Source organism: Cyanistes caeruleus, chromosome 8 (genome assembly GCF_971803275.1).
Source record: "Cyanistes caeruleus chromosome 8, bCyaCae1.hap1.1, whole genome shotgun sequence".
NCBI classification, from domain to species: domain Eukaryota; kingdom Metazoa; phylum Chordata; class Aves; order Passeriformes; family Paridae; genus Cyanistes; species Cyanistes caeruleus.
The window spans coordinates 17,725,680-17,749,945 of record NC_141708.1 but is presented as its reverse complement, the minus strand read 5'-3'; the positions used below and the strand labels follow the sequence as shown (position 1 = coordinate 17,749,945).

The 24,266-nt window shown below is 43.3% G+C and overlaps 1 protein-coding gene across 5 annotated transcripts in view; it reads left to right on the top strand.

Moving 5' to 3' along the window:
• The window catches only part of C8H10orf71 (chromosome 8 C10orf71 homolog), a 42,386-nt gene extending 26,814 nt beyond the window's left edge, over window positions 1-15,572 (top strand). For 4 of the 5 annotated variants that reach the window (XM_086900383.1, XM_086900384.1, XM_086900382.1 and 1 more), the window contains 2 exons: window positions 4,534-4,706; window positions 6,480-15,572. In XM_086900383.1, the coding sequence (XP_086756509.1) occupies window positions 6,656-11,269 (4,614 nt within the window). In that variant the 5' untranslated portion in view covers window positions 4,534-4,706; window positions 6,480-6,655 and the 3' untranslated portion in view covers window positions 11,270-15,572. Of the gene's footprint in view, window positions 1-4,355; window positions 4,381-4,533; window positions 4,707-6,479 lie in introns of those variants that run through there. The other variant, XM_086900385.1, reaches the window with a different exon arrangement.
• Window positions 15,573-24,266: the final 8,694 nt, after the last annotated feature.

The window sequence follows — 24,266 nt, the reverse complement described above, 5'->3', positions numbered from 1 at the left end:
TTCAGCTGGGGCTGCAAGAGGTTCATCTCCTTTAAGGAAAGGACACAGCAGGAAACAGAACACACAGTCATTAGCTAGGTACCTTTCTTCCTTGTGTTCATACTTCCACCAGCCTACAATGACCTTCCTTGAACTGATGAGTCCCCCCTTCCAGCTCCCATTGGAACAAATGAAGTAGCTGCAGTAGAGCTCACTGGAAGAAAAAGACCTAAGTGATTTTTTTCAGAAAAAAAAAAATGAGAAGAGGTATGATTAAACAAATAAAATCACAATCATATTCATTTTAATGTCATTTCCCCTAGAAAGATAATTGGAAATTTATGGGCTTTATAATTTGAAATATTTACTTAGGGAAATTTCAAAACAAGATCACACTCTCTGTTGCAGTACCATCAGAGTATTGTTTGACATAAAAAATAAAATGAAAGGTTTCAGTAAATGTTAAATAGCATACACCCTCTTTGATTTAAAGACAGTAAAAACATACTATTATAACTATTATAGTATTATAGTATTGTATGATATAGTATTATAATATATATCCTGCATAGTTATTTCTCACAGCCTTTTATCACTAAAAATGGTGAACTAATCTAAAATTTTTAAAAAGTTTTCTAATTCTAAATGAAATTTTGAAATTCTCAATTTAATTTCTATTCAGAATCTTTGTTTCATTTAAAATTTCAAAAGCTCTTTGAATGAGAACAACCTCCCCTAACACATACACAAACATATTTCCAAAAGTTGATATTGTCCGCGTGATGGCAATTCATTTTGGCAGCCAGCCCTCCTGGTGCAGTCTGGAACTGTACCATGCTTACCCCACCACTCTTAGGTCTATGTATTCTAATGAATATTGCAGAAAAGAGCAAAATTACTTTGTCCCAAATATACTGCTATTTTCAGTGATGGGCAATACAGGTTAGAAAATCAGAATTATCCAGAGGGCACGATTTGGTGACATAGAAATGTGGTATTGTTTCCAAGCCCTTTCCTTTGGATGTTGGTCTGAATACCATGGGGGTGAGGTTTGGCTCTTTGCAGATGTTGAATTTCACTTTACTGTGGTTACAGTTGCATATGTAACTTCTGCATAGTGCAACCCGCGCTGGCTGAGGAAGTAGATGTATTCAGTCACCAATTCTGTTCTCAGTTATTCTACTGACGTCTGTAAAATGACTCGAGATTTATACCAGTGTAACTGAGAACAGAAGTTGGCCCAAAGTCAAGAACAGTCTCTCCTCTTCTCTGGCCCAGAACAAGCCGTTCGAGACATAATCGCCAGGCCAAACCCTCGAGGGGAATGGACCCAGTTTCCTGCACTGGTTGGGTGCAGACACACGGTTTCTTTGCCTCGCTTTCCAGTGCAATGATCAAAGATCTGGTGCTGGAATAGCTGAGGTCACCTTGTTCTATGCTACTGTTCATTTCTGCCAGTGTTTGGGATTTTCACCCTAAGCTGGAGAGATCCACTTCTCCATCTTCCATCTGCTGTGGTGGGTATTTCTATTTGAGTAAAGTGGTTCCTCTTTCCCCAAACAAGATAATTCACTTTGTCTTCCCTTTATGACAACAAAGAATTGGTGAAAGTGATCTTGTTGGATGAGGGAAACAGAGGCTTGTGCTAATAGATTTCATTTTATGGCCACCTCAGTCTAGAAATTGCCTTTCTTGACAGTTCTTGTAGATGTGGCTTGAGCCTCTCTTGGAGGCAGCTCCCCTGCTTGTTGAGGGTGTTGTGATACTCCCCTGGGTCCACATGTTAACTCCCTGACACCTGTTTGTTTTCCTAAATTCACAATGAAGACATCAGTGCTGTGATCATCGACCAGCAGCAGCACACCCCGTAGTCATTCATGTGCTGGTCACTGCTGCCCTGCAGGGTTTTTTGGCAATACCCAGGGGACCTCACTGAGCCAGCCCCACTTGGGCTAGGGAGGAGCTGCCATCGGCTGGGAACACTGTCTCAGCTTGATGACTTTTCCCATCCAGAGCTCTCATCTGATTTTGAAGTACTTGTGTGCCATGAACAAATATAAACCTATGCAAAACAGTCATCAATTCATTAGGGATTCTCCTATTTCCCATGATAAGGAGCATTAACTATTCATTGTTATTATGAACCCCTGGAAACATAAAGAAGCATCATGTGTGGAAGTAGAGCATGAATAAACATCAGCCAGCAGTCACCACAAGGCTCTGAGTGTTGGGCTGGAGACGTGGATGGATGCCACAGAGAGAACACCACATGAAGAAACCAACTCACAAAGATTAAAAAAAAATCTTTCCTTCTCCTTCTCGTGGGTAATGCAGTGCTGCTGACTTCAGACTGCTGTGCAACTCCCAAGGGCGCTGCCAAAATGCCACTGTGATGTCTCATGGCATAACCCTTCAGCCAAATACCAGCCGGGGGGGTGGGGGAACCAACTGGCCCTTTATATATTGCAGCAGCAGTGATGTCATACGCTCCAGCCAAGTTTGCTGGTTTACCCAGCTCCTGCCTAGTGAAAAAAAAGGCTGACATTCAGTCTGTGCCAGGCCAGGAATAGTATCTGTAATTTAATCCTCATCACAACCTGCTAGGCACTTAAGAGAGACACTGAAAAAACCCCTCCTATTTAAAAGAGAGGGGAGGTTGGTTTCTGATTAAACTGCTTTAAATCTGTGTTCATGCGAACTTTTTCAGTAGCTTGTATCAGATGATGCCTACTGCCAGCACCTCACACGTTTCTCAGCATTTCCAAGTGGTCTCAGATGTCCAGCATTTTCTTTCCTCTTTCTTTAACATACTCTAAATTCAGACATCCTTAAATGTTTGTACTAGCTGAATCCTGACCTTAGCTCAAATATTGAACCTTGCCTGTTAGTTGCCATGTTTGTCCAAAAAGGTAAAGAAATGGGACTTTTCCAGGTTATTAAACCAGTCAGGAACAGCTTCTTTGCCTAAGAAGTTGTTCTATTTATACAAGGGATAACTACATCAGTACAGTGCTGCTCTTTCCAGCCAGTCCCAATAATGGTCTGCACCTTGAAGACTTGGTGCAGATACAAGCTTTTCCAGCTTGAAACATTACACTTCACAAGCACTCATATTATGTCCAGGCAGGACAAGGATTGTCACAAGGGTTTCAGAGACAGTGGCAGTCACTATTCTTTCCTTAATCAGTGGCGCCGAGTTGTTTTTGTAACTGTGACTCCATCTAGGAAAGTAATTGCTGAGATTACATCATGATCTCCGTGTTTATAGTTACTCTACTCGCTTTTCAGCAAAAGTTATCAGTTTACAAGGGACAATATATTTCTCCAGACCTCCGTCCATGAGATCTGAAAGCCAAGATTCCTCCTAGCTCAGGCACCAGCACTGATAAACATTGTGCTACTGGAACGTAGTCAGCAGCCCCGTTAATGAGTGAGACAGAACTTAATCACCACCTCCCATGTCTGTGTTGGCTTTGCGCAGTTAAGAGTACCACAGAAGCAGTAAAACTGTAATTTAACCTCAGAGCAAAGAGAGAACTGACTGCACATCTCTGGAGTGGGGATACCCTTTTACATCTGGCGGCAACCAGACGTAGCACTGCTTGTTGTTTGTCTGCTTTTTTTTAGTTTTACTTATTTATTTTTTTTTACCCACACATCTTAGACAACAAAAAGCTGTGATTGTTTAGGCTTATCCCTAAGCACACTGATAATTGCCATTCCTCAGCAAGGTGCAGAACACAATCACGGTAGGTGAGCCCTTTTTGCCACTTTTGCCAGTAGGTTTTGAATATTATGAGCTGACTCAAAAGTTTCCTTTGAGAAGACTGTGCTATCTGCATTACCTCAGGGCCAGACAGTTCTCCTTGTAGGAAATTGGTATATTCTCACAAAGATTAGGCAAACTGGCCTGAACCTCAGAGGTTTCCACAGCAGAAGAATGGCAGCAATTCATGGCTGAGCTTTCCTTTGGTATCTCCTGCCTCTGGTTCATGCATGGAAGCAAAAAGATGTTTTGTTTTCTGCCCCTTACCATGCCAGCTGTCCATCTTTCATCTCCTGTATCACAGGGAAAGTGAAAACCATGGACTTTGAAACCTCAGCTGCACCAGTTCCAAGTCTACCAGACTGATGTCTGTATTTGTTGACAGTAGAAAGCCATATACAGATGGAGTGGAGGCACATATTTTCCTCTGAGTCCTTCTGAAAGGGTAGCACAGCAGGGAAGAATTCTTCTTTTTAGCCGGGAGTCATCACCCAGCCTTTGCAAAGGGCACAGAGCCAGGAAATCATTGCTCACTCAGCTGCCAGTCCCTGCTGGGGCTACCAGAGAGTGCTGGAGATTGTAAGAGTTGTTTGCTAGGAACCTGACTGCACTCCACAAGCTAACAAACCCAACAGGTATTTGACTGCTGTCACACTGGGACAGACAGCTGTCTCTTTTTGTAAGAAATCCTGTAAATCAGCCCTAAAATGGTGGTAAAATGGGAGCAAACAAATGAATGAAACAATCCTCGGATCATGCAAACAAGTATCTTTGTTTTTAAATTGCAGAGTTCACTTAGGATCAAAAAAAATGCCGAAGGTCAGAAACATCCTGGGACACTGCTTCTGTCAAATCTACATCACTGGACTATTTCTACCTCCTCACTAAAGATGGTCAGAAAAGAAGCCAAATACAAGTATGAGAGTGAGTTCTAAAAACAAGAAGCGAAATTATAAGGCAGGTATGTACTTGTATTTCTCATTTATATAACAGTTAAGAATCAAAACCAGGAGTAGGATGGCCTTTCATTCTTCTTCTCTTTTTTCTTGCCGCATTATACACAAAGATGTATGCCTGTGAGGGGAGTGAAACTCGTGTTTGGAAAATCTTTGTACAAAGTAAGATGGAGAAGCTCTGTTAGGCTCATTTTATTTCTGGTGTAAATCTATTGTAGTTACGCATAAGTCATTGGAATTGCATGGCTGGAAGGACAGGATCTAAATTCACTATGATACTTGGAGTCTAAAAATAGGTTGGCTGAGATTCTTTTAAATAGAAAAAGAAGGTGAGGTGTGTTTTTATTTGAAGAAATAACTGAGCCAGAGTAATTCAGCTGATTAAGCTCAGTTCATCTTACTTTTCATACTTTGACCAGAACTGGATCATCATAGGGAAAAACAGATCCTTTCCAAGAGTTTCACTGAGATGGACCAAGGTGGAATCAGGGACTTGGACACCTGGAGAGACTGGAATCTAGATCTGAATTTCATTGCTCAGTTCTACAAGCTGAATTGGCGGATCCGAGCTTGAGAGCTAAGCTTGAGATGCAGATATCTTCCATTTGCATGGAAGAAGAACTTCCAGAAGTTGCTGTAGATATGAGCTGTGGTGTTTCAGCTCATCACCAGTTTGTAATGCCCTTGTAAGGAGGAAATGGAGATACAGACCAGACTTTCGTTGGAGTTTTAGCCAGTTCTGGAGTATGCTTTTAAACTGAGTCTCCCTGCAGTTCAGTCAAAACTCTGCTCAAGTCCTCAAATGTAAGAATTATCATCCAAAGAGTTTACAGAGAAACTGTGAAGAATTTTAGTGCAGAAATTTCAAGTACAGCCGAAAGGACTATTTTGCTTTTACTTGTTCAACGAAAAGATTTGCCTGTTCTGTGTTCAGACAAGAGATACACAAAAATCTCAGTTCTGTGGGCCCTGACTGTGTATCATAATCAGTCTGTGGTATCTTATTATTGTACTGAGTGGACTACCTTTAGCTCTCAGCAGCTCTGGAACTGAAACCAAATGTTCCCTGTGCTACTTTAGTGGGTCTGCCACAGTCCCTGAGGCACTCCTGCCTTCTGCTGGCTAAGCTGATGTTAGCAGCCTCTTCAGCTCCATCAGACCAACACAACCCAACTGTGTCCTGCTGTGGGTGGAGAAATTGTACCTCAGCACTATTTGTCTGGAACACGCGCAGTAATCCTTTTTACCTGTAGTGCCATCCTGTTTCCTCAAGCAGAAGTTGTGTACTTGGCAACTGTCATGAAAAAGCTGCGACAATTAAGTTTTATTGACTTTTCTTTCCTTTCATTCTTTCATGCAGTGATGTACTCAGTGACATCTTTTTTTAAGTGATTTTTGTTACTAATTCTTCCTGGCCAAAAATGGCTAACCTTCTTTTCTTAAATGGATGCACAGCACTTGGAAGCATTAATGGTTTGAGGTATGGAAAAGGAATTACTTGAAATTTGTTTCTTATGTCCTTGCTTAAGAGCCCAAATAAAGAATATGAGGTAAAACCACTTTTTTTTAATGTCTCTTTCCAGAAATTAAACTATCTGCCATGAGCTACTTGAATTCACCAAAATAACAGTGATTTTTCACGTTGTTCATGTTGTTTTCATGTTTCCTGTTGTTGCTAGCATCACAAAATTAGCCAGTGACTGATATATCTGGGCAATGCTCTGTGTCTAATAGTGTTAATATAGAAAAATGATCATTTATAATTTTTGGCTTTGCAGAGAAGGAAGTTTCCTTCATCTGTTCTGTAAGATGAGTCAACGTGCAGCAGCACCTTCTGGAAGAATGGCTTTGTGCTTGTGAATTGCAAACAGCTGGATCTGCCTCACAAATTCACCTGAGTGTTCAACACCTGAAACTAATCCTTTGGATACTTCACCCATGACTCTTATGAACAATGCAGGGAAATAAGAAGCATACAGAAGGACATAGTGATTCCTCAAGTATTGGGAGTCTCCTGGATGACACAGACAGAGAGGTGAGCAGCCTCACAGATCGGGCTTTCAAAAGCTTGTGTGTAGCAGAACTCGAAGACCCTTACAATGAACCAGAACTTTCCATTTCACCTGACTTTGCCCTCCAGTTGTCTGCTAAAATTCACTCAGGGACGTTAAACCATGACATCAAGAAAAGCAATGTCTGTGACAAGGTAACAGCAAAAAACAATGAACATACATTTTGGGCTTCCACATTCCAGCAGTTACCAAGGTGTGCTTCAGAGGAAAAAAGGATTGCTAAAAACAACACCTTTGCCGTGGAAAGGAAATCGAATTTGCCAGTCCCTGGTCCAAGGAACAACAAGCATGTTTCAAAAGTGTCCTCATTGATTAAGACATTTGATAAGTCTGCAGACCAAGGGTCAGGAAGTTCTCTGATAACAAATAAACAGCCCATTAAGAATAGCTTTCAAAAATATAAAATAAATCATGGCAATGATATTGCTTCCTGGGATGATACAGACATTTTAAGCATCCACAAGGAACTTTCTGAATTTTCTGAGGCTAGTCAAGATAGCCATTGTCTCAGTGGCAAACATGAGCCACAGAGAAGACCTAATAAAATAGACCTGAGTTATGGGGACTCTGATGGTTGTTATCCTGTGCTGATTGAGATGTCAAAAGTAGCCAAGTCAAATTTTTCCCATTCTTCTAAGAAGGCTTTAAATAACAGAAACTTGAAACTTAGTGAGCCAGCAAAAAAAGGTAGCTTTCTTCACAGTGAGAATAGTGCTTTTGAATCATGGAATGTTCATAACAAAAAATTGACAGAAAAGGAGGAATTTGTTAACATAAAAATGAAAAAGGAAGGTCTTGCATACCTAGAAGAATCACCATTTGTTAAAGGATCCCAAACATGTGAACATAAATTGTCACCTGTCATGACCACTGTTGCTAAGAAGAAAGAGAAAGATTTTCAGATGAAACCAACTCTACAAGAAGCTTCTTTCTCTCTCCGAGTTGTACCTCAGGGTGCCCTCCCTTCAGAAACCAAATTTCCTGTTGCTTTCCCTCCCACACCTCCTCCTAGGAACCATGTACACCAGGGTCCCCCTCGGCCACCCCCTGCCCCACCAGCACTTCCTCTCCCACCCCCCTCCCAGCCCGGCCATCCCTCAACACCCCCTGCCCCTGAAGCCCCTCCTGTGCCACCACCCCCAGTGCCAGCTCGACTTTCCCCCACTGCCTTGTCCCAAGCCTCTGTGTCACCCCAGTCTGTGTCCTATAGGATGGTTTCACCCTCACTCAGGTTTGAGACACCCAGTCCACCTCCACCAAAACCCCAGGTCACGTTAACTGAGGACCCCCTCAGCCCCCAGCTGAGCAGCACCTGTCCACCCTGGAGGAGGCAGAGGGCTGCAGAAAGGGCAGCAGGGAAGAGACAGGCTGCAAAGGAGAAGGTCACAGACAGCCACAAGGCCTCACTGTCTGAAAAGGAGACTGGTGCTGACCCTGGTCTGCACGTGACTCCTCTGGCTGGACAGGCAAACTCCCCTGGGTCGATCAGTCCTTCCTTCAACATCACCCAACTCCTAACGCCTGTCATTCCACCAAAACAGGAGGTGGACACTGCTGAATGTGAGCTGATCCCACTGACACCTCCACCCACAGAGAGCATGGCCTCAAGAGACCATGAGGAGAGCACCTTAGACGATTACAGGTCTTGGGATAGTTACAGGCTGACAGCATCGAGTCTGTTATTTAACTTAAAGGATGTGCGTAAACGTGTTAAAAGCATTTATACCCCTTCTCCCCTGTTAAGGGCCTTGGAGGAGAAAAATAAAACAAGGGAAAATATTCAGGAGAGTACAAAAACGGATACTTCATTCTCAGCTTTGCATGACGAAAGTGGGAAAAATATTACAGAGAAAGATGAATTGAGTGATATAGCTTATGTTTTGTCTAGCGGGGCTCATGAAAAGGACAATAAAACTGATTTAACTGGACACTTCACAGGTGACTACCTGACTTTGAGTTCACCCCAGACAACAGAAGACCTTCCATTTTACCAAACTGGAGACAGCATGCAGCAAGACAATTCAAAACACCAAGATCTGGTTAAAAACACAGATAATGAAAATTTCCTTTCATTCAGACATGAATCAAATGAATCTGACTTAGGGAAACATCAGCAATATCCAGCACAGAGACCATTCAGTAGAGACAACATTGATACAAAAGCTGGGCAACCCATGCAAATTCAAAGTGTGCAGGGTGAGGAAAATGAAAGACAAGCTGCTATTCAGAATGAAAATTTTGCCTTCAAAACACTCCTAAACCAGCTCTCACCAGAAGAAGATGAAGCTTACAGTGGCACCCAAACCAACATTGTGGTAGCTGGCCATGAAGCACAAGGCAAAAGAAGCACTAGTTCTTCAGAGCAATCCTTCGTCTCCACAGTGGAGCAGCCACTTCAGGAAGAGCCATTTCTGCCCCTGATGGAGCAGACATGCCTCCAAGAAAGCCAGAGGACTGATGGTGAAATGGGTTCAGGAAGTAAGAAAAGACACAAGGAGAGAGGGAAGGAGGTTGGGGAAGAGGAACTGCAGTACTGTGCTTGTATCAGTCCTAGTACTGGTGCAGCAGAGAGGAGGGAGGGAAGTGTTACTGGGAATGAACAGAGGAGCTTGATGAAAGAGAAACTAGGGAGAGAGAAAAGGGAAGAGGCCAACAGCACAAATTCTGCTTCTGACGATATAAGAGACATGTCCATCCCCAGGCCTGAGGAGCCACAAACACCATCATCTTCAAGCTCAACCAAACCCAGTCTGTTTATGATTAAAGATAACACATTCAGGTCACCTCAGGTAATACGGGCTGTCAAGCTGCCCCTGCTCCGGTCGTTTTCCCTGGATGATACAATGAGCAGCAGTTATAGGGAAATGGAACGTAAGTTTATGTCCCCGGCAGTTTACAACAAGCAGCACCGAAACATGTTGCATGCCCAGGAGGTTGGCTGGTGGGCATCAAGACACAGAGGGCAGCAGAACGTGAGAGATGGAGCAACTGACAGAGAAAAAGAAGCCAGTGAGCCTGGATCTACTGCAGTAATACTGGATCCCAGTCTTCTGGAAGATTCAGAGAGCTTTTCATTTGGAAAACTGACGGAAGAAGATGAAAAGACTTGTATGTTGTTAAATAAGTTTGGGAAAATGAATGAGGAAAGTGTCTGTAGAAGTAAAAAGAAGCCTACAAAGGCAAGACACAGCTTAGCACAGCCAATTATAGGTCTGGAAAATGACCAAGCACAAAACAACCCAAGCTATCCTGCAGAAAGAAAGACAAATTACTTCAAGAATCATCATTTATCTAACCGCAAAGGGGGTTCTTGTGCAAAAAAAATAATCACTAGGGAGACAATTTCCCCTGTGACTGGCTCCATATTAGAGGACCACACTTGTTCTTCCGTATCCCATGATACTTTAGAGGACATCCTGCATACAGAAGGTGCACCAATTTTGTTAGACAATTTTTCATGCTCTGCTGTTACAAGCCCCAGGTCAGGAAGCACGATGCACTCTCTTTCTGCCAGTTCATTGTCAGATAAACCAATTCTTTCTGGCCTTAGAGAGACAGAGGATGTTACACACCCTGCCTTGTTGAACATGGCACTAGAGAGGCAAGCTTACATGCCTGCAGAGGAGATAAGTGATTCAGCACAGAGGAATCTGCTTCCTGATGTCACAGTGGAAGATGGGAGACTGGAGCCCAGGGGACTTGGTGGGAGATCAGCAGGCAAGCCACCCACTGTGCCACCAAAAACAGAAAAGGCTCTGCGTCGGGCTAAAAAGCTGGCAAACAAGAGGAAAAAAGTGCAAGAGCAGCAGAAAAACCATCAGGCTGAGCATACAGATACTGTAGGGAGAAAGCCTACTCATTCTGGAGACACAGCAGTATCTGCCTCACCCTTAGGATATTCCCCCCTTCATCCTCCCCTTCACTCAACTTCTACTCCCACAGAAACCACTACTGGGAAATCAAGACTTGCACCAGTAGCAAGCTCTTCATCCTCTTCAACACAGCGGAAACTCCTCCAAGACCCTGACTCTGGTCAATACTATGTAGTTGATTTACCAGCTGAAGTTAATTTAAAGACATTTTATGACCCAGAAACTGGCAAATATGTTCAAGTCTCAGTCCCTTCCTTGGAACAGAACTTACACCAGTCCACCTCTTCAGAAATTAAGAATTCTCCCTATGCCTCCTACCCTAGGTTGCTGCCTTTACCAGCCTCGTCGGTGGCAGTGCTGAAATCACCTTCTCAGCTCTCTGAACCTGCCTGGTCAGTGCCTGCTGGACCAGAACCAGCTGAACTACCTGAAGATGGCCAGCAGGACCACAGATACGCAGAGTCTGTGGATACTCAGCCCTACACTGAACCAGCCTCCTACTCCTACTATCAAGATGCTGGAGAAACTCAGGTTCACTTGGGAAAGGATGTGAGCCCAACCCAGCATACTGGCATTGTCACCCTCACCAATTTAGATGATTTTGCTGCTGAAGGAGTATCTTGAAAGCTGAAGTAACCAAACATGCCAGCTAATGTTTTTAAGAACTGTTTGGACAGACAACATGCACACAAAAGCACATGCAGATTTGATATTTGTACAACACTTTGAATCTCAGTGTGGTTTGGGTGGGAAAGGAAATGAAAGCTGTTCATGTGGAAAGATGCAAGGTAATGACCACTTTGAAGGAAAGAGAAATTGAGTAAGCACCAAATTATCAGTGAGATGAAGGGGCAATGCCAGCTAGACAAATACATTTGACAATGTGAAGCCACTGCTTGCTGCTGCTGCTGCTGCTTTGTCATTAAGAAGGCTGGGAAAGCCAAAGCAAGGTGTCCTATTGCCCAGATGTGCTGCATGATACATGACACAAAATAAAACCTATGAGACCATCCTATGCATCCTGTGAGACCTAGAACTGATGCTGCATCTACTGAGCTTTCCTCACTCACTGCCTTTGAACTATATATTGACAGGTAGAAAGCATGTGGCTACAAATATGCCATATATGCAAGATCCATTTTTTGCACACGTTGACTGCCCTGATGTCATTGATAAGAAGATTGTATACTGGATGCACAATACAACAGCCATGTCAAAAAAAGCCCTTTTAAACAACCAGAATACAGTTGCAGCTGCTCTAGACTTCTCATATATTTTTGCAGTGCCCACTAACATGCTGCTGAACTCTTCATATTTCTTGATAACATCCAAATAGGTTCTCCCAGAGTCAGGGTTTATTTATAATGCAACTTAAAACTTCAGGTTATCTTGATTCTTGGCCTGAAATATTTTGGTAAGGAGCAAGGTTGAATGAAATCCCACAACAGTATTTAATTCTTTGTTAGGACAAGAGGTTCTTTGCTATTGTAATTTAAATGTATTTTGTTTTGTTTTCAGGCTCCCACTGAAACATGGAATTAACTTTTAAAACCTGAAAAATGTACCTTATTTTGATCTTGTGAATTCTGTGATTTAATGCAAGCAAACAAACAAAATATTCAGAACATTCGAAGTATTAATTTCTAGAGAAGTACTTCTTTGAAGTATCACTTTTCTTTGAAAGATCTGTATGAAAATATCACTCATCCTTGCATAAGCTCTTTTATGTCATCATAATTAATGAGGAAACCTAGGTGAAAAGATGGAAAAATTGAATGTATTGTGCCTGCTTGTAAATATCTATATTTGGAGTATTGGCTTAGTTTTTTCTGTCTCATTTTCATACTGTTTTCCCCAGTTACAACTGAAGTGTTGAAGCTCTAAGGAAGAGCTTCAGTGAAGCAGCTCTTGACTTCCTGAAAAGAAAGGGATGAATCAGGCCTTTTGTTAATGAGTACAGAATGGAGACAGGACTCAGGCACTGCTCCAGTGTTAATATTTACGACAGATTTTCTTCAGTAAATTTCCCAGGACTGAAGCCTCTCTTAAGACACAGACCCACTTTGTGGTTTTTCTCCTTTCGTAGCCTGAATTCAGCTCTCAGCTTCCTCTATCCCTGACAAGTGCCATGAGTTCACAACCTGTCCTGGTCCCACCAGACAGTTCCTTTCATCAGTGCCACTTACTGAAACATTTCTCCGAGACAAACACTAAGGGCATCTCTTCATTGATTACAATGGGGTTTGGATTCAGCCTTTAATGATTTTCTAAGGTTCACTTCACCTGTTATGCATTTTGTGATTTGGGAGGTTTGATTGCAACAGAAGTGTGGGTTGGAAATGAAGAAGCTTGTACTGGTATGGTTTGGGCTTTAAGCATATCCAGCCAAATGCCCATATTTGAATAAATATTTATTGTTCAGTTTTGCACCCCAGAAAGTTTTCAACACCTGACTGAATAAAGCCCTGAACAACCTGGGCTATTCCTAGAGCTGTTCTTCCTTGAGCAGGAGGTTCACCCAGAGATCTCCTAAGATCTCTGGAGCCTGAATTATCCTGTGATCCTGTTCTGAAAACAATAAAATTTAAATAAATTTTGACTTGCAATTCAGCAAATGCAGTCCTCCCCGAGAAAAGGCTCCTTTTGAAAGAATTTTTTTTAAAAAAAAACTGAAAATCAAGAGTGTTTCAGGAACAAGAATTAATTCTCAAGCTGCTAAATTAAGGGAAGTGACTCTTACTATAAATATTTTTTAGTCACAAGTATTTTGTAAACTGATGGTGCTGTTCATGTTGTACTTCTCTGTTGCTGTCACTTTATACAGTATAATTGCTATCCAGTATAGAGCAGCATCTCATCCACATGTTAAAATATAGATAAATAGATCCATTAGTTTTCCATGGAGCATTTAGGCAAAACCCTACAAAATCTTAAAGCCTATCAGAGTGCACAAGACTTTTTTTCTTGTGTGTGCATGTGTTATTACAAATTTTAACATCCTTAACAGCCACAAGTCAAGAAGTAGCTCTCAAAGGACAGGATAAAAGCTTCCTTTCCAAGGGAAGACTATGGATATGAAGTATCTGTGCACAGATTTAAAAATTAATGGTAATTTGATGACAAAAACGTATACGTGTATTTAAAAAGGTCTCTTTTACTTCTTTAACTGTCATTTGTTTTGTAGACATACGCACTTCTGCACCCTTTTATCTAGGGTTTCCTAAAACTCTTATTGTGGAGAGTGGGATGCTCCATTGTACTGCTTCCAGGTATGTGAGGAAAGCAGGGTGTATTTTTCCCTCTGCTGTTAAAGTGAAGTGAAACATGGGCTTGTAAAGAGGAGCCAGCCCTAACTTGGATACCAAATACATTTCAAGTAAGACTTCTTCATTTCCATCAGCCCTTTCTGCTAGCTTCAGGGAGCTGCATTCACAGTGGACTGAACAGCTCCCAGAGGAGAATTTGTAGCTGAATTGCTATAGCAAGGTGAGTGTCTTCTCGGTAGGTAACAAGTGACAGCACTTGAGGAAATTACCTGAAGTTGCTCCGTGGAGGTTTAGATTAGACATTAGGAAACATTTTTTCACTGTAAGGGTGCTCAGTCATTGGAATAAGTTGCTTGGGGAAGTAGTGGAATCACCATCCCTGGAAGTGTTTGAAAGGTGTGGGGAACACTTGGTGCTAGGTTAACTCTTGGTCACATTGGTTCTAGAGGTCCTTTCAAATCTTAATGATTCTGTGGTTCTGTGCAATTAAACAAACCAGGGAGTTTTGAGAATAGGTAAGAGAGTGGTTCTTGTCTTAGATGATGTTAGAAAATTATTTCTCCAGGTCCCAGCCTGGTATTGAGCAGGAACCCATCAGCAAACCCATCTCTGGCCTAGACCATGCTGCTGGCCACCTTCCTGCTAGGCTGTGGGAGTGTGTGAGTACAAACACACTCATGCATCCCCATAAACAACCCTATCTATGTATGTAATTAATATACCTGTAAAACTGCCATTTGCATATCACTATAAGAAAGCAGTAATGCCTGTGAACATAAAATGTTTGTGTGTTAAAAGGAAGACAAATGGCACCTTTTCAAATAACAAATATTTTTCGTTCCTTGCCCTATTCTGTTTGCGTTTGTTGGGGAGATGTTTCCATTGCTGCTGTGGGAAACAGGACTGGACAAGGTCTCAGTACTAGGAGGAATGAGAGCTGTAAATTGACCCTTTTCTTTGGGGGAGGGGTGCTATGGGAAACGTGCAATAGTCATGAAAGCAGCTGTAGGAAAGCACTGTTTTGTGACAGTGACATTAAGTTGTAGGTTTAAGAGGTGTTGAGGCAAACCAAGCCAAATTCTTCCTTGCCTGCAGACTGTGGTTAGGACTAAGGAACAAGGCAGGTTCCTGGCATGCACAAAAGTACAGCAGGCTGAAGGGAACAGGGGCCACTGTTTTCACTGTTTCCTTCTGCATGTGGGCTTAGTGCATGTTGCATTTCTTGGTGCCCTGAGGCTCCTTTACCATGGTGATTCTTCTTTGGCAGACGTGACTGAGGCCAAACTTCAGTCTTTGGTTCCAGGGTCAGAACTGCCTCCCTCTGAATCTCCGTCTCCTTGTGGGGTGACTGCAATGCCAACAGTCCAGCTGTCACATGGCAGACTTGGGACTGCCATCCCACAGCCATGGCTCCGTCCCAAGGGCTTGAATTTCCTCGTGGAAAATGCTGGATCTGTTTTAGAGAGCTTAGTTTAATTGAAATGACCTACATGCATAGATTTTTGTCAACTCCTCCTTAGGTGTTCAGTGCCTTCCTAAGTCACCTATCCAAGAAGATGTATGTCATCAGCACGTTCCATCGATGCAACTGTATTTGCAAATAAGTAATTATTTATTAATTAATAAACAAAATAAATGGGACTTGTTTTATAATACTGGAATGACTTCTAGCCAGGTTTTTCATTGTAATTATGTATCACTGTAATTTTATCTCCAGTTATGCTGGCAGAGAAAGTTGAGAACAAGGAAGTGTGTGTGTGTGTGTGTGTGTGTGTGTGTGTGTGTGTGTGTCTGTGTGTGTGATATACAGTTAAAAGATCTAGGAAATGACTGGATGCAGGGCTTCATCCCCCTTCCTCCCATTTCTAAAGAGAGGAAGGAGGAGACTGGGCAGAAACACCTCTGGTCCATGACCCCTGCAATCATTCCCACCCCTCCCTGTTGCAAGGGCACTGGTTGGTCTGGCCAGAGGACCATGGAGGTGTGGTGCCAGCACCCAGTCCAAAAGCACTGGGAGATGATCACTTGCTGACAGTGAAAGTGCTACTGTAATATGAATAAAACAGACCATAAAGAGAATAGTTGGCTGATTAGGTTTTTATCAGAAATACATTGACAGGTTTGCATATTTGTATTTGGGGGATATACTCTGTTTCATTTCTGAGTAAATAAAAAACTCTAAGTTTGATCCCCTCTCTCACTGAAAAGCAGCATCAGAAGCTGGCGATATTGCACATGATGGGCTCTAGTGAATACATATAAATGTGTAATTTGGAGCAACTGGTGTACATCAGTCATTTTTATTAAAGAAACTCTTCTTCAGAGCCTTATAGGAGATAAAGAACATGGAACACTTGAGTAAATTGAACTTCAATGTGTTTGGGGTTTTTATGTGAAATCCTCATTATAACAACAGAGGTCAATGATTAATTTATTTTGTCTTTAGGATGATTATTCTGGTCTTATGATGATCTCACATTTAACACTGTCCCCTGATACTAAATATAATATTGTAATTACGGGGTTTAAATGGCTAGGGAATGGCTGAAAATGACCTGTGGTCTTCCCTTGCTTCTTTTTGATATTCTCAAAGTTTTCATGATGTTGATTTCTCACATTAGATAGTCAGATCTTTGGTACTATATGGCCAATTAGAGACTTGCTTCTAATATGCTATTGAACATACTTAGAAAGCAGCATTCCAATAGTGCAGAAGAGAAATCATTTATGTCCCAATTGACTAAAGCTCTGTGTTTTTATTAAAGCAGATTTAACTCAAGCCTTGGGGGAAGCAGCTTACAGTGGTAAAAGATAAGCACTTTCCTGTGTCCAAGTCCATATCGAATAAATTGAGGCCTGGGGTACTTTGAAAGGAGTGAGGAAAGACTCTGTGAGAAGCAGGGACAATCTTTGAAATCCTTCTAGAAGTAGAAAGAAGAGGGAGTCCAGCAAAAAGTAAAAACTGTTCAAAGCTGGAGCTGCACTGTGAAAAGCCAGGGCTTGTCAAAGGCAAGCTGCCTGACAGGCTGACTCTCCCCTATGCTGTCATGGAGCTCCCCGGTGTGTTCACACTCCTGCCCACTGGCATTTAGAGCTTCATCTTAGCACAGCTGTCCTTTTGCTTGCTTAAAGCTGGCATGGGGAATGGCAGCATTCAGAGCACACAAAAATGGAATTATTGCTGTGCCAGCATTGTCAGCGTTGTCACCAACGTGAAGCATTTCAGGTGAGCTAAGGTGGCCTTCTTCAGGACCATTCTTACATCGACTGGGCAGAGATGACAGACACTGAGATAAACATTGATCCTTCTTTCTATTCCCAGCGCTGGTAAGCTGCAGGGGATGAGAACTGGATCTGGTCCAATCTCTTTGATTGCCCTGAGATTCCTGAAAGTCTGTTGGGAGAATCAGTTTCTGCTGGTGAGCACTGACTGCCTGGAACAGGTGCCCTGAGACTGCATCCCTTCCTGAGGAATGTGGGTGAAAACATTCCAGCAATATCCCATGCCAAAACCATCTGTGCTATTTGAAATTTCCAAAAGGAAAAGCTGGAAAAAGAATGACAACAGAATTTCCTATCACTTTTTACTAAGGCAATGTTATTGCCGATAGTGCACCCATACCTGTGTAGGGATGGATCTAGGTGTGTCTACATGTCTGTATAAACTTGCAGCATTCATGTTCTTCTGAAGTGTCTGGACATGGTCTAAACAGTGCCCTCAATGTCCTTTCCAGCTCCCACTTGTCTGTGCACATGTCCTGTTACTTACAGCTCCCACAAGGGAGCTCCATTTCCCTCTGGGATTCCCATGTTCCACTACCCCAGGGAGATGAATGTTTGCTTCTTTCCACATTCTTGCCAGGGCTAGGGTTGTACTTGGGATGCCCCCACACCTCCATCTCCCTGCTGGAGGCAGGGTGGTCACCCACACATTGTCCCCTCTTGCTAAAGGTGGTGCAGTTGGTGAGTCCAGGGCCAGGTGGAACTGGAAAGGGGGATGGAGATGCCCAGATACTCTGTCCCCCTCTTGAACCCCCTGTATTATCAGCCTGAGACACAAACACTCCTCCTGGCAACAGGATCAGTCCCAACAGTCCAAACCAGCAGCCCTAGCACTGATCCTGCTGCCATAAACTCCTTTCCTTAGCAACCAGATGAGCCCTAACATAAACCAAGCAGGATCAAATACCAGCTGGAGTACTGGACCAAAAACCTACTGACACAGCCAAGTCACATGACTGCACCTTAGCAGGAATTTTCCAATAAAACAGCTTCTTTGCTGAAAGGGATGCTGCTTTGACTGAACTTGCTGGTAAAATACCTACATATTTAGAGTGTTAATTTTTGTTTTAATCTGATGTCTTCCCAGGTGGGAAATTTGCTCACAAATTATTGAGAAGTACTCATTTGCTTACATGGATGTCTAGGTAAACAATCCTGGACTTTTTCTTTTAGACTGAAATAATTTTTTTTAAAAAAATAATTTTAAAAATTTTAAAATTTTTTTAAAGAAATAATTCACTTAAAAACATGTATTATGAATTTGAAGATAAAGAAAAGGGTTTCAAATATCACAAAGTGTTTTTTGGTTTATTTTTTTTTAGTTTGTTGAGCTGAATGTTGTTTGGACTTTTTTTCCCCCAGTGTTTGGTTGGTTTATTTGTTTGTTTTGCTGTTGGTATTGGTGGTTTAGGGGTTTTTTTTGTCCATTTTGGAATGAAGAAGAGTCACCAAATGGCTGTGTAGGGGGAACAGTTTCTGGTGCAGTCACGGACAAGCGCTCGCAGCAGCGGCTGTCGCGATGAGCCACAGTGGAGCTCCCTCTCGTGCTGGACTGTCCGTGGCTCTGGATACAGCTGCTGTGTCACCAGCTCCACGCTGGCAACCTCCTACTAGCACTGCAGGGAAGCTATTCCCACTGCTGGCTAGCTGTGCCTTCCAGTGCTAGAGGAACCTGGTTGTAGATTTATATCCTTCTGGGCATCCGAGACGTGTTTAATGGAGTGCAGTATCTGCATCCCTGGGGTGTACTGAGGGGTTCTCTGATCAGGCTCAGCAGGACACCAACCACGTGCTTTACACTTGTCAATTTTTATGCTTCTCATCTAAAAACCCCGAACAACAGCCTGGTTCTTGGAAAGCTTCCAGCAGCTGTGAGAGTGGCACTAACACAGGGGCACACCCACACTGCACTTGAAGCGCTCCTTCAGCGGGTAAACACCCTTCATGCTGTAAATAAAGCTGAGCTGGGGGTAAAACAAAGGTTTTATATCTGTACTATGGGCATTTCCTGGAGCAGCACTGTCAGCCACAGTCACATCCGCCTCACCGGGCTGAGCAGGAGGAATCCTGGGGCGCTCAGAGGCCACAGGTAAAACCACACAATCCCAATTTGTGTGGTTTTCAGCATGGCTAATCCTAAATCCAGCCTGGATCAAACAAAACCCTCACTCATTCCTAATTCCCCCAAATTAATGCTCACATTGCTGTGTACATGCTGTTAGCTAACAGAGCACTCAGCAGACATCATCCTCCATAACATGCTGGGCTGTTTAGAAGACTTTTTGCTTCTTGCTGCTTATTGCCAACTCTGCCAGCACAAGTATTTCCCAATCTGCCTGTAGCAAGCCCAAAATGTTCCCTCCTGCTGATAGAAATGTGAGGAGCTGAGCTCAGGAAGAGAGAGAGTCCCTGACAGAGAGCAGGGGGAAAGGATGAAGAAAACAATGTGCTTAAAAGGTGTCATCATTTACAAAAGTAGCATCTGGCCAATGTAATTCTCCCTTTGTGGCAGGTGCTAAGTGCCTTGTTAAATTGTGGGCCAGATATATCCATCTTTACATGCAGGAGCTCTTTTGGTTGGGCACATGTAAGTCCCAGAGACAGAGAATATGGAATCAAGGTTAAACTGCCTTCCCAAGCAGTGGCAGCAGGAATAAGGTGCTTCCAGTACCTTAGCTCCTACTTTTCTGGCTCATTAATGTAGTTCTAAAATCTAATTAATAACAAAGACTGTCATTCATTCCCTCCTCTCCTGCTTTCACAGTGTCTGGAAAATTGTGTATTGAGGAACAGGAGAGTACCAGTGTCACTAAATTTTAATATGTATGTGATTCATCAAGCTGGTGAAAAAGCACAGCTCTTAACTCAGTGGATTATCTTCTTTAAAGTTTGATTTCATCTGAACTGGGTAGGAATTTGAAAATTTTCAGAGTTTCCTATAGAGGAAGCCAAGAGGCTTCCCAGCCTCAACAGCTCTGTAGACACTTGATATTTGTACAGAGAAGCAGATCTATAACATTTTAACAAAACAAACAAACAAAAAAAAAAAAGATTGAATCAAACCAACCAGCTACTTCAAAAGAGAATTTCAGCCAAGATCTAGTGACCCCCTTGTGTGGGACAAACAGTATCACTTGCATCTTCAGCTGTACTGCTACTCATCTCTGTGATGAAGTGATGCAGACAACCCAGATGGCATTGTGAAGCAGGGTGACACTGAGGGGGTCCATATGTCTTGTGACCTGTCAGTGAAGGGACAAGTCACCTCTCAGGCTATGGAGACTCATTCAATTACTAAAAGAGGGGACCCCTTAGCAAGAAATATCTCCCTTCAGAATGTCTGCATTTAAAGAAACCAGAGTAACTTAGGGCTCAGGTGGGCTGGTCACGGTGCAAAGGGATTGCTAGTAAAAAACTACTGAGCAAGAAACTCTTCCCCTTCCTTTCCTGCCAGCTTGGACCCAGGATGTGAGCTCCACCCACAGCCTCACAGTGGAAGCAGAGATAAAATCTTGTGCAGTGAGTCCTGGGCTTCACTGGCAGAGCTGACTCACCTAAATGCTGCTCCTGAGCCCGGTGGAGGGGAACTCCACCAGAGGAGAGAGGAAGCTGCAGTTTAAATGTGCATGCTGACACACACACACATGATGCCTGGCTGCTTGTTGTCTGTGTTATTTATCTGAATAAGCAGCAGCATCAATCTGGATTGCTCCCAGGTTCAGACCCACAGGAGAAGTATTCAAGCATTTGGCTTTCTGAGAGTGATTTTGAAACTTCCTTCCTGACCTTTGTTGGATGGTGATTGTCAAATCCTCCCCAGAGAACCTCTGGCTCAGTCCCAGCTGGATTTAGCTCTAAACTAATGGTTCAGAGGAGAAATAGGATCAGCCCTTTTCTCCTTCACATCTTCCTTCCCTGCCAGCAGCCAATTTCTTGTGCGCTGCTACAAAAATATTTCTAATAACAAGTAACAACTCCCAAGGATGCTCCTATCCCTTGCTGTGCCAAGGCTTGTGATCACATCAGCACCTTGGTTCTCAAGCATCTGCCAAAACCTGATGGCTTCAGCCAGCACGACGGAGCGAGGGTGAGCCAGCTGTGATATAACAGGCAGAGTTTAGGTTCCTGGGGAGTCTTCTTTGCAGAGATGGGCTTCTTCATTTAATGGGCTTTGGATCTTAGTTAACACATTGCTTCATGTACAGTGCGGGTGTAAAGAAGCTGAGTGCACATAATAAAAAACTTGGCCTATTTGTACCTAGGGGAGTCCTAATAAATTTGCCACTATAGCAAGTGTTAGTCTCCAGGGCCAATACTGAATGCTGGAGTTTAATAAAAAAGAATTCTGAAACAGAAGAACTGAAAGGTAAACCAGTTCAGCTGACAAAGCAAACACAGTTTAATTAAAAATGAAGTTTTCTCCTGGCCTTGACCAGTCCCAAGGAGCAGTGTGTGTCTAAAGCTGGCTGTGTCTGGTCTGCCTTCTGATGGCTGTTCCCAGGGTGCATTTTCCTAACACACTATCAGAGGTCTTCCAGACTGGGCTGAAAGCACTTCTCAGAGTGTGTTCAGGCCATTGTTAGGGCAAAGATGGGTAAGTAAGTCATGAAGGATGACATGTTCCAGGGGTCTGCCTGTATACAGCATTAATGTCACAGTACTCTAGCTTGTGCTGGGACTTAGAAATCAGGTCAGTAACTGCCACCCTGCCATTTGGCCAGCCCAGAGGAGTGGGTATTTTGTCTGTACAAGTAGAAGTCACCATCTTAGATGCTCCAGGACACTGTAGAGTGATTTGGCTGTGCTGTCTGAGACCAGAAGCAGCTTCAGTAGCTTCCATGCCTATCAGAACACAGTTCTGGAAGCTGCCTTTTGTTGCTCTGCATATGAAAACTCTCTTGGTAAAATGACACAAGTGGTGGTGTTCTTTGCCTTCTCTGTTTCATATTATGTATGCTATATTGAAAAAACAGACTACAGAAGAAACCATTGAAATTAAATACTAGAACAGTTAGGCAAGCCAATATTTTGAATTGGAATGAGATTTAACTATTACTAGTTTGTTGTAAGAAATGTCTCCCAACTCCAAAATATGATGCTCAGACTTCTGAAACAGCAGACAAGCACCTACTTGTGGCAGACATCTTAGAGCAGACAATAAGGACACTACAGTTGGATTATTAAAATATTGTCAACACCTCTCTTTCAACTAAGGCTGGATGTCCTACAGGCCAATGAAATTCACATTTTTACAAGCCAGGTCTGTGTAAAATCTTCTTTGGTAGTTATCAGGAAAAGATCTTATTTTGTGGTAATATGGCCACCTAAAGTCAATATTTTAGTACATTACAGAGGAAGTTTTTAACTGGAAAGAATAAAGCGTTGTTTATTGTACTCTATTACTGTTTTATTTATGGTATTGTGGTGGTGCAACCCCCCCGCCCTCAGGATGCACTGTGATCTCAGAGAGGGGTGTCAAACTCTTCAGTGGAGAGGTCTGAATTATGTGCTTGGGGCTCGGGTATCAGTTCAGGGCATCTGACTTCCCCTGCTTCACACACTGCTTCCACCGCACCGCCAGCCAAGCACAACAGGATCTTTATCGAGCAGAGCTCTTTCAGAGGGAGAATGTGCCACAGCAGCACACCACAAGCATTTCATCTCCATCCCCTGTTGCCTTGTGGTCCACCCAGCAGCAAATGACTTCCTCCCACACTGCCCTGGCTTCTCTGTGCTGCAGGGAAGCAGAAAGCTTGTGTGCACAGCAGAAGTGCAGACCTCCCAGAGACACAGCCCTGCCAGCAGGCTTTTATCCCTGGCCATGACCTGGGATGGGAGACTCCTCTGGGAAGTGGAGAGGTCATCCCAAATTCACCAAGGGCAACAATCTGTGGGGAACAGAGGGGAGGGCACCAACTGCATGAGGGAAGAGTTTAATGGTAAACCAGGATCTTTATCTGCATGCACATGGCCTTCAGCATTGTTGTAAATAATACTCCTAATAAAGAGCCAATTAGACCAACAATCTCATTACTATCCAGCATGCAGTGTACGAAGGACTAGCCTAAAGCATAACTGGGCAAAAGTGAAAACACAGCTCCACATTTCTTGTTATAATGTACATAGGCATAAGCAGACTAAAATAGATGTGTGAGAGGCACCAAGCACGGAGAGCTGAGAGAATGGCACACAACCTTATAAAGAATCCCCAGGGTGTGACACTAACCCCCATAAACAAAACCCAGCCCAACATGCTGTGGGCACCCCACACATGTCCCAGGCTCCTGGATGGCCCTGCCAGAGCCCCCCCAGAGCCAGGCTCGGCCCTGGAGCAGCAGGAACTGCAGCAGGGAGGTGGCACAAGGGGAGAGGCTTCCACCAGGGCTGGAGGCAGGACCATGGGCTTTCCACAGAGCCATGAAAGAGGACGCAGGGAAGGTGGGGGATGAGAGTGAGCCTGGGCATTGTGGGTGCCTGTGATTTCTTGGGAAAGGAGCCCAGGACTGGAGATGTTTTGCCAAACCTAAGCAAGCAACACTGGCAGGCTGAATGTCCACGCTATGCATGACTCATGCTAGTACAGAAACTCAGAGAAAATTACTGCCTAGGAACCAGTGACAATGCAGTGAGATGTCAAACAAAACATATTTGTCTTACATCCATCCCTTAAACCTTGGGCTTCCAATTTTCCTTCACCAAAAAAAACCCCATGCAGACTAATTTTGGAATAGCTCTCATGTAAATCATCCCCTTGGGCTTGGGTCTCTCAAGCTGAGGTTCAGCCTGAGTGACTTTTTATAGCTGAGTTATAAACTTTTAAATGCCAGACTTAATCAGAGCTACTGAAATGGCCATTAGAGTGGTTTAAGTGGCATAGCCCTGATATATGACAGCACAGAAAGTAGGCGGGTGGCTCATCTGCAGTGGACAGTCCATCTGGAAGGGAGCAGGGTCTGGTGGCTAGAAACAAGCACGACTGAGACACAGATCTCTGGAGTTTTGCTTTTGCCCTTGTGCTACTGCTGAGTGAATTCGAGCAAGCCCTCTTGGGATGCCCTGCCCTGAGCAGCCAG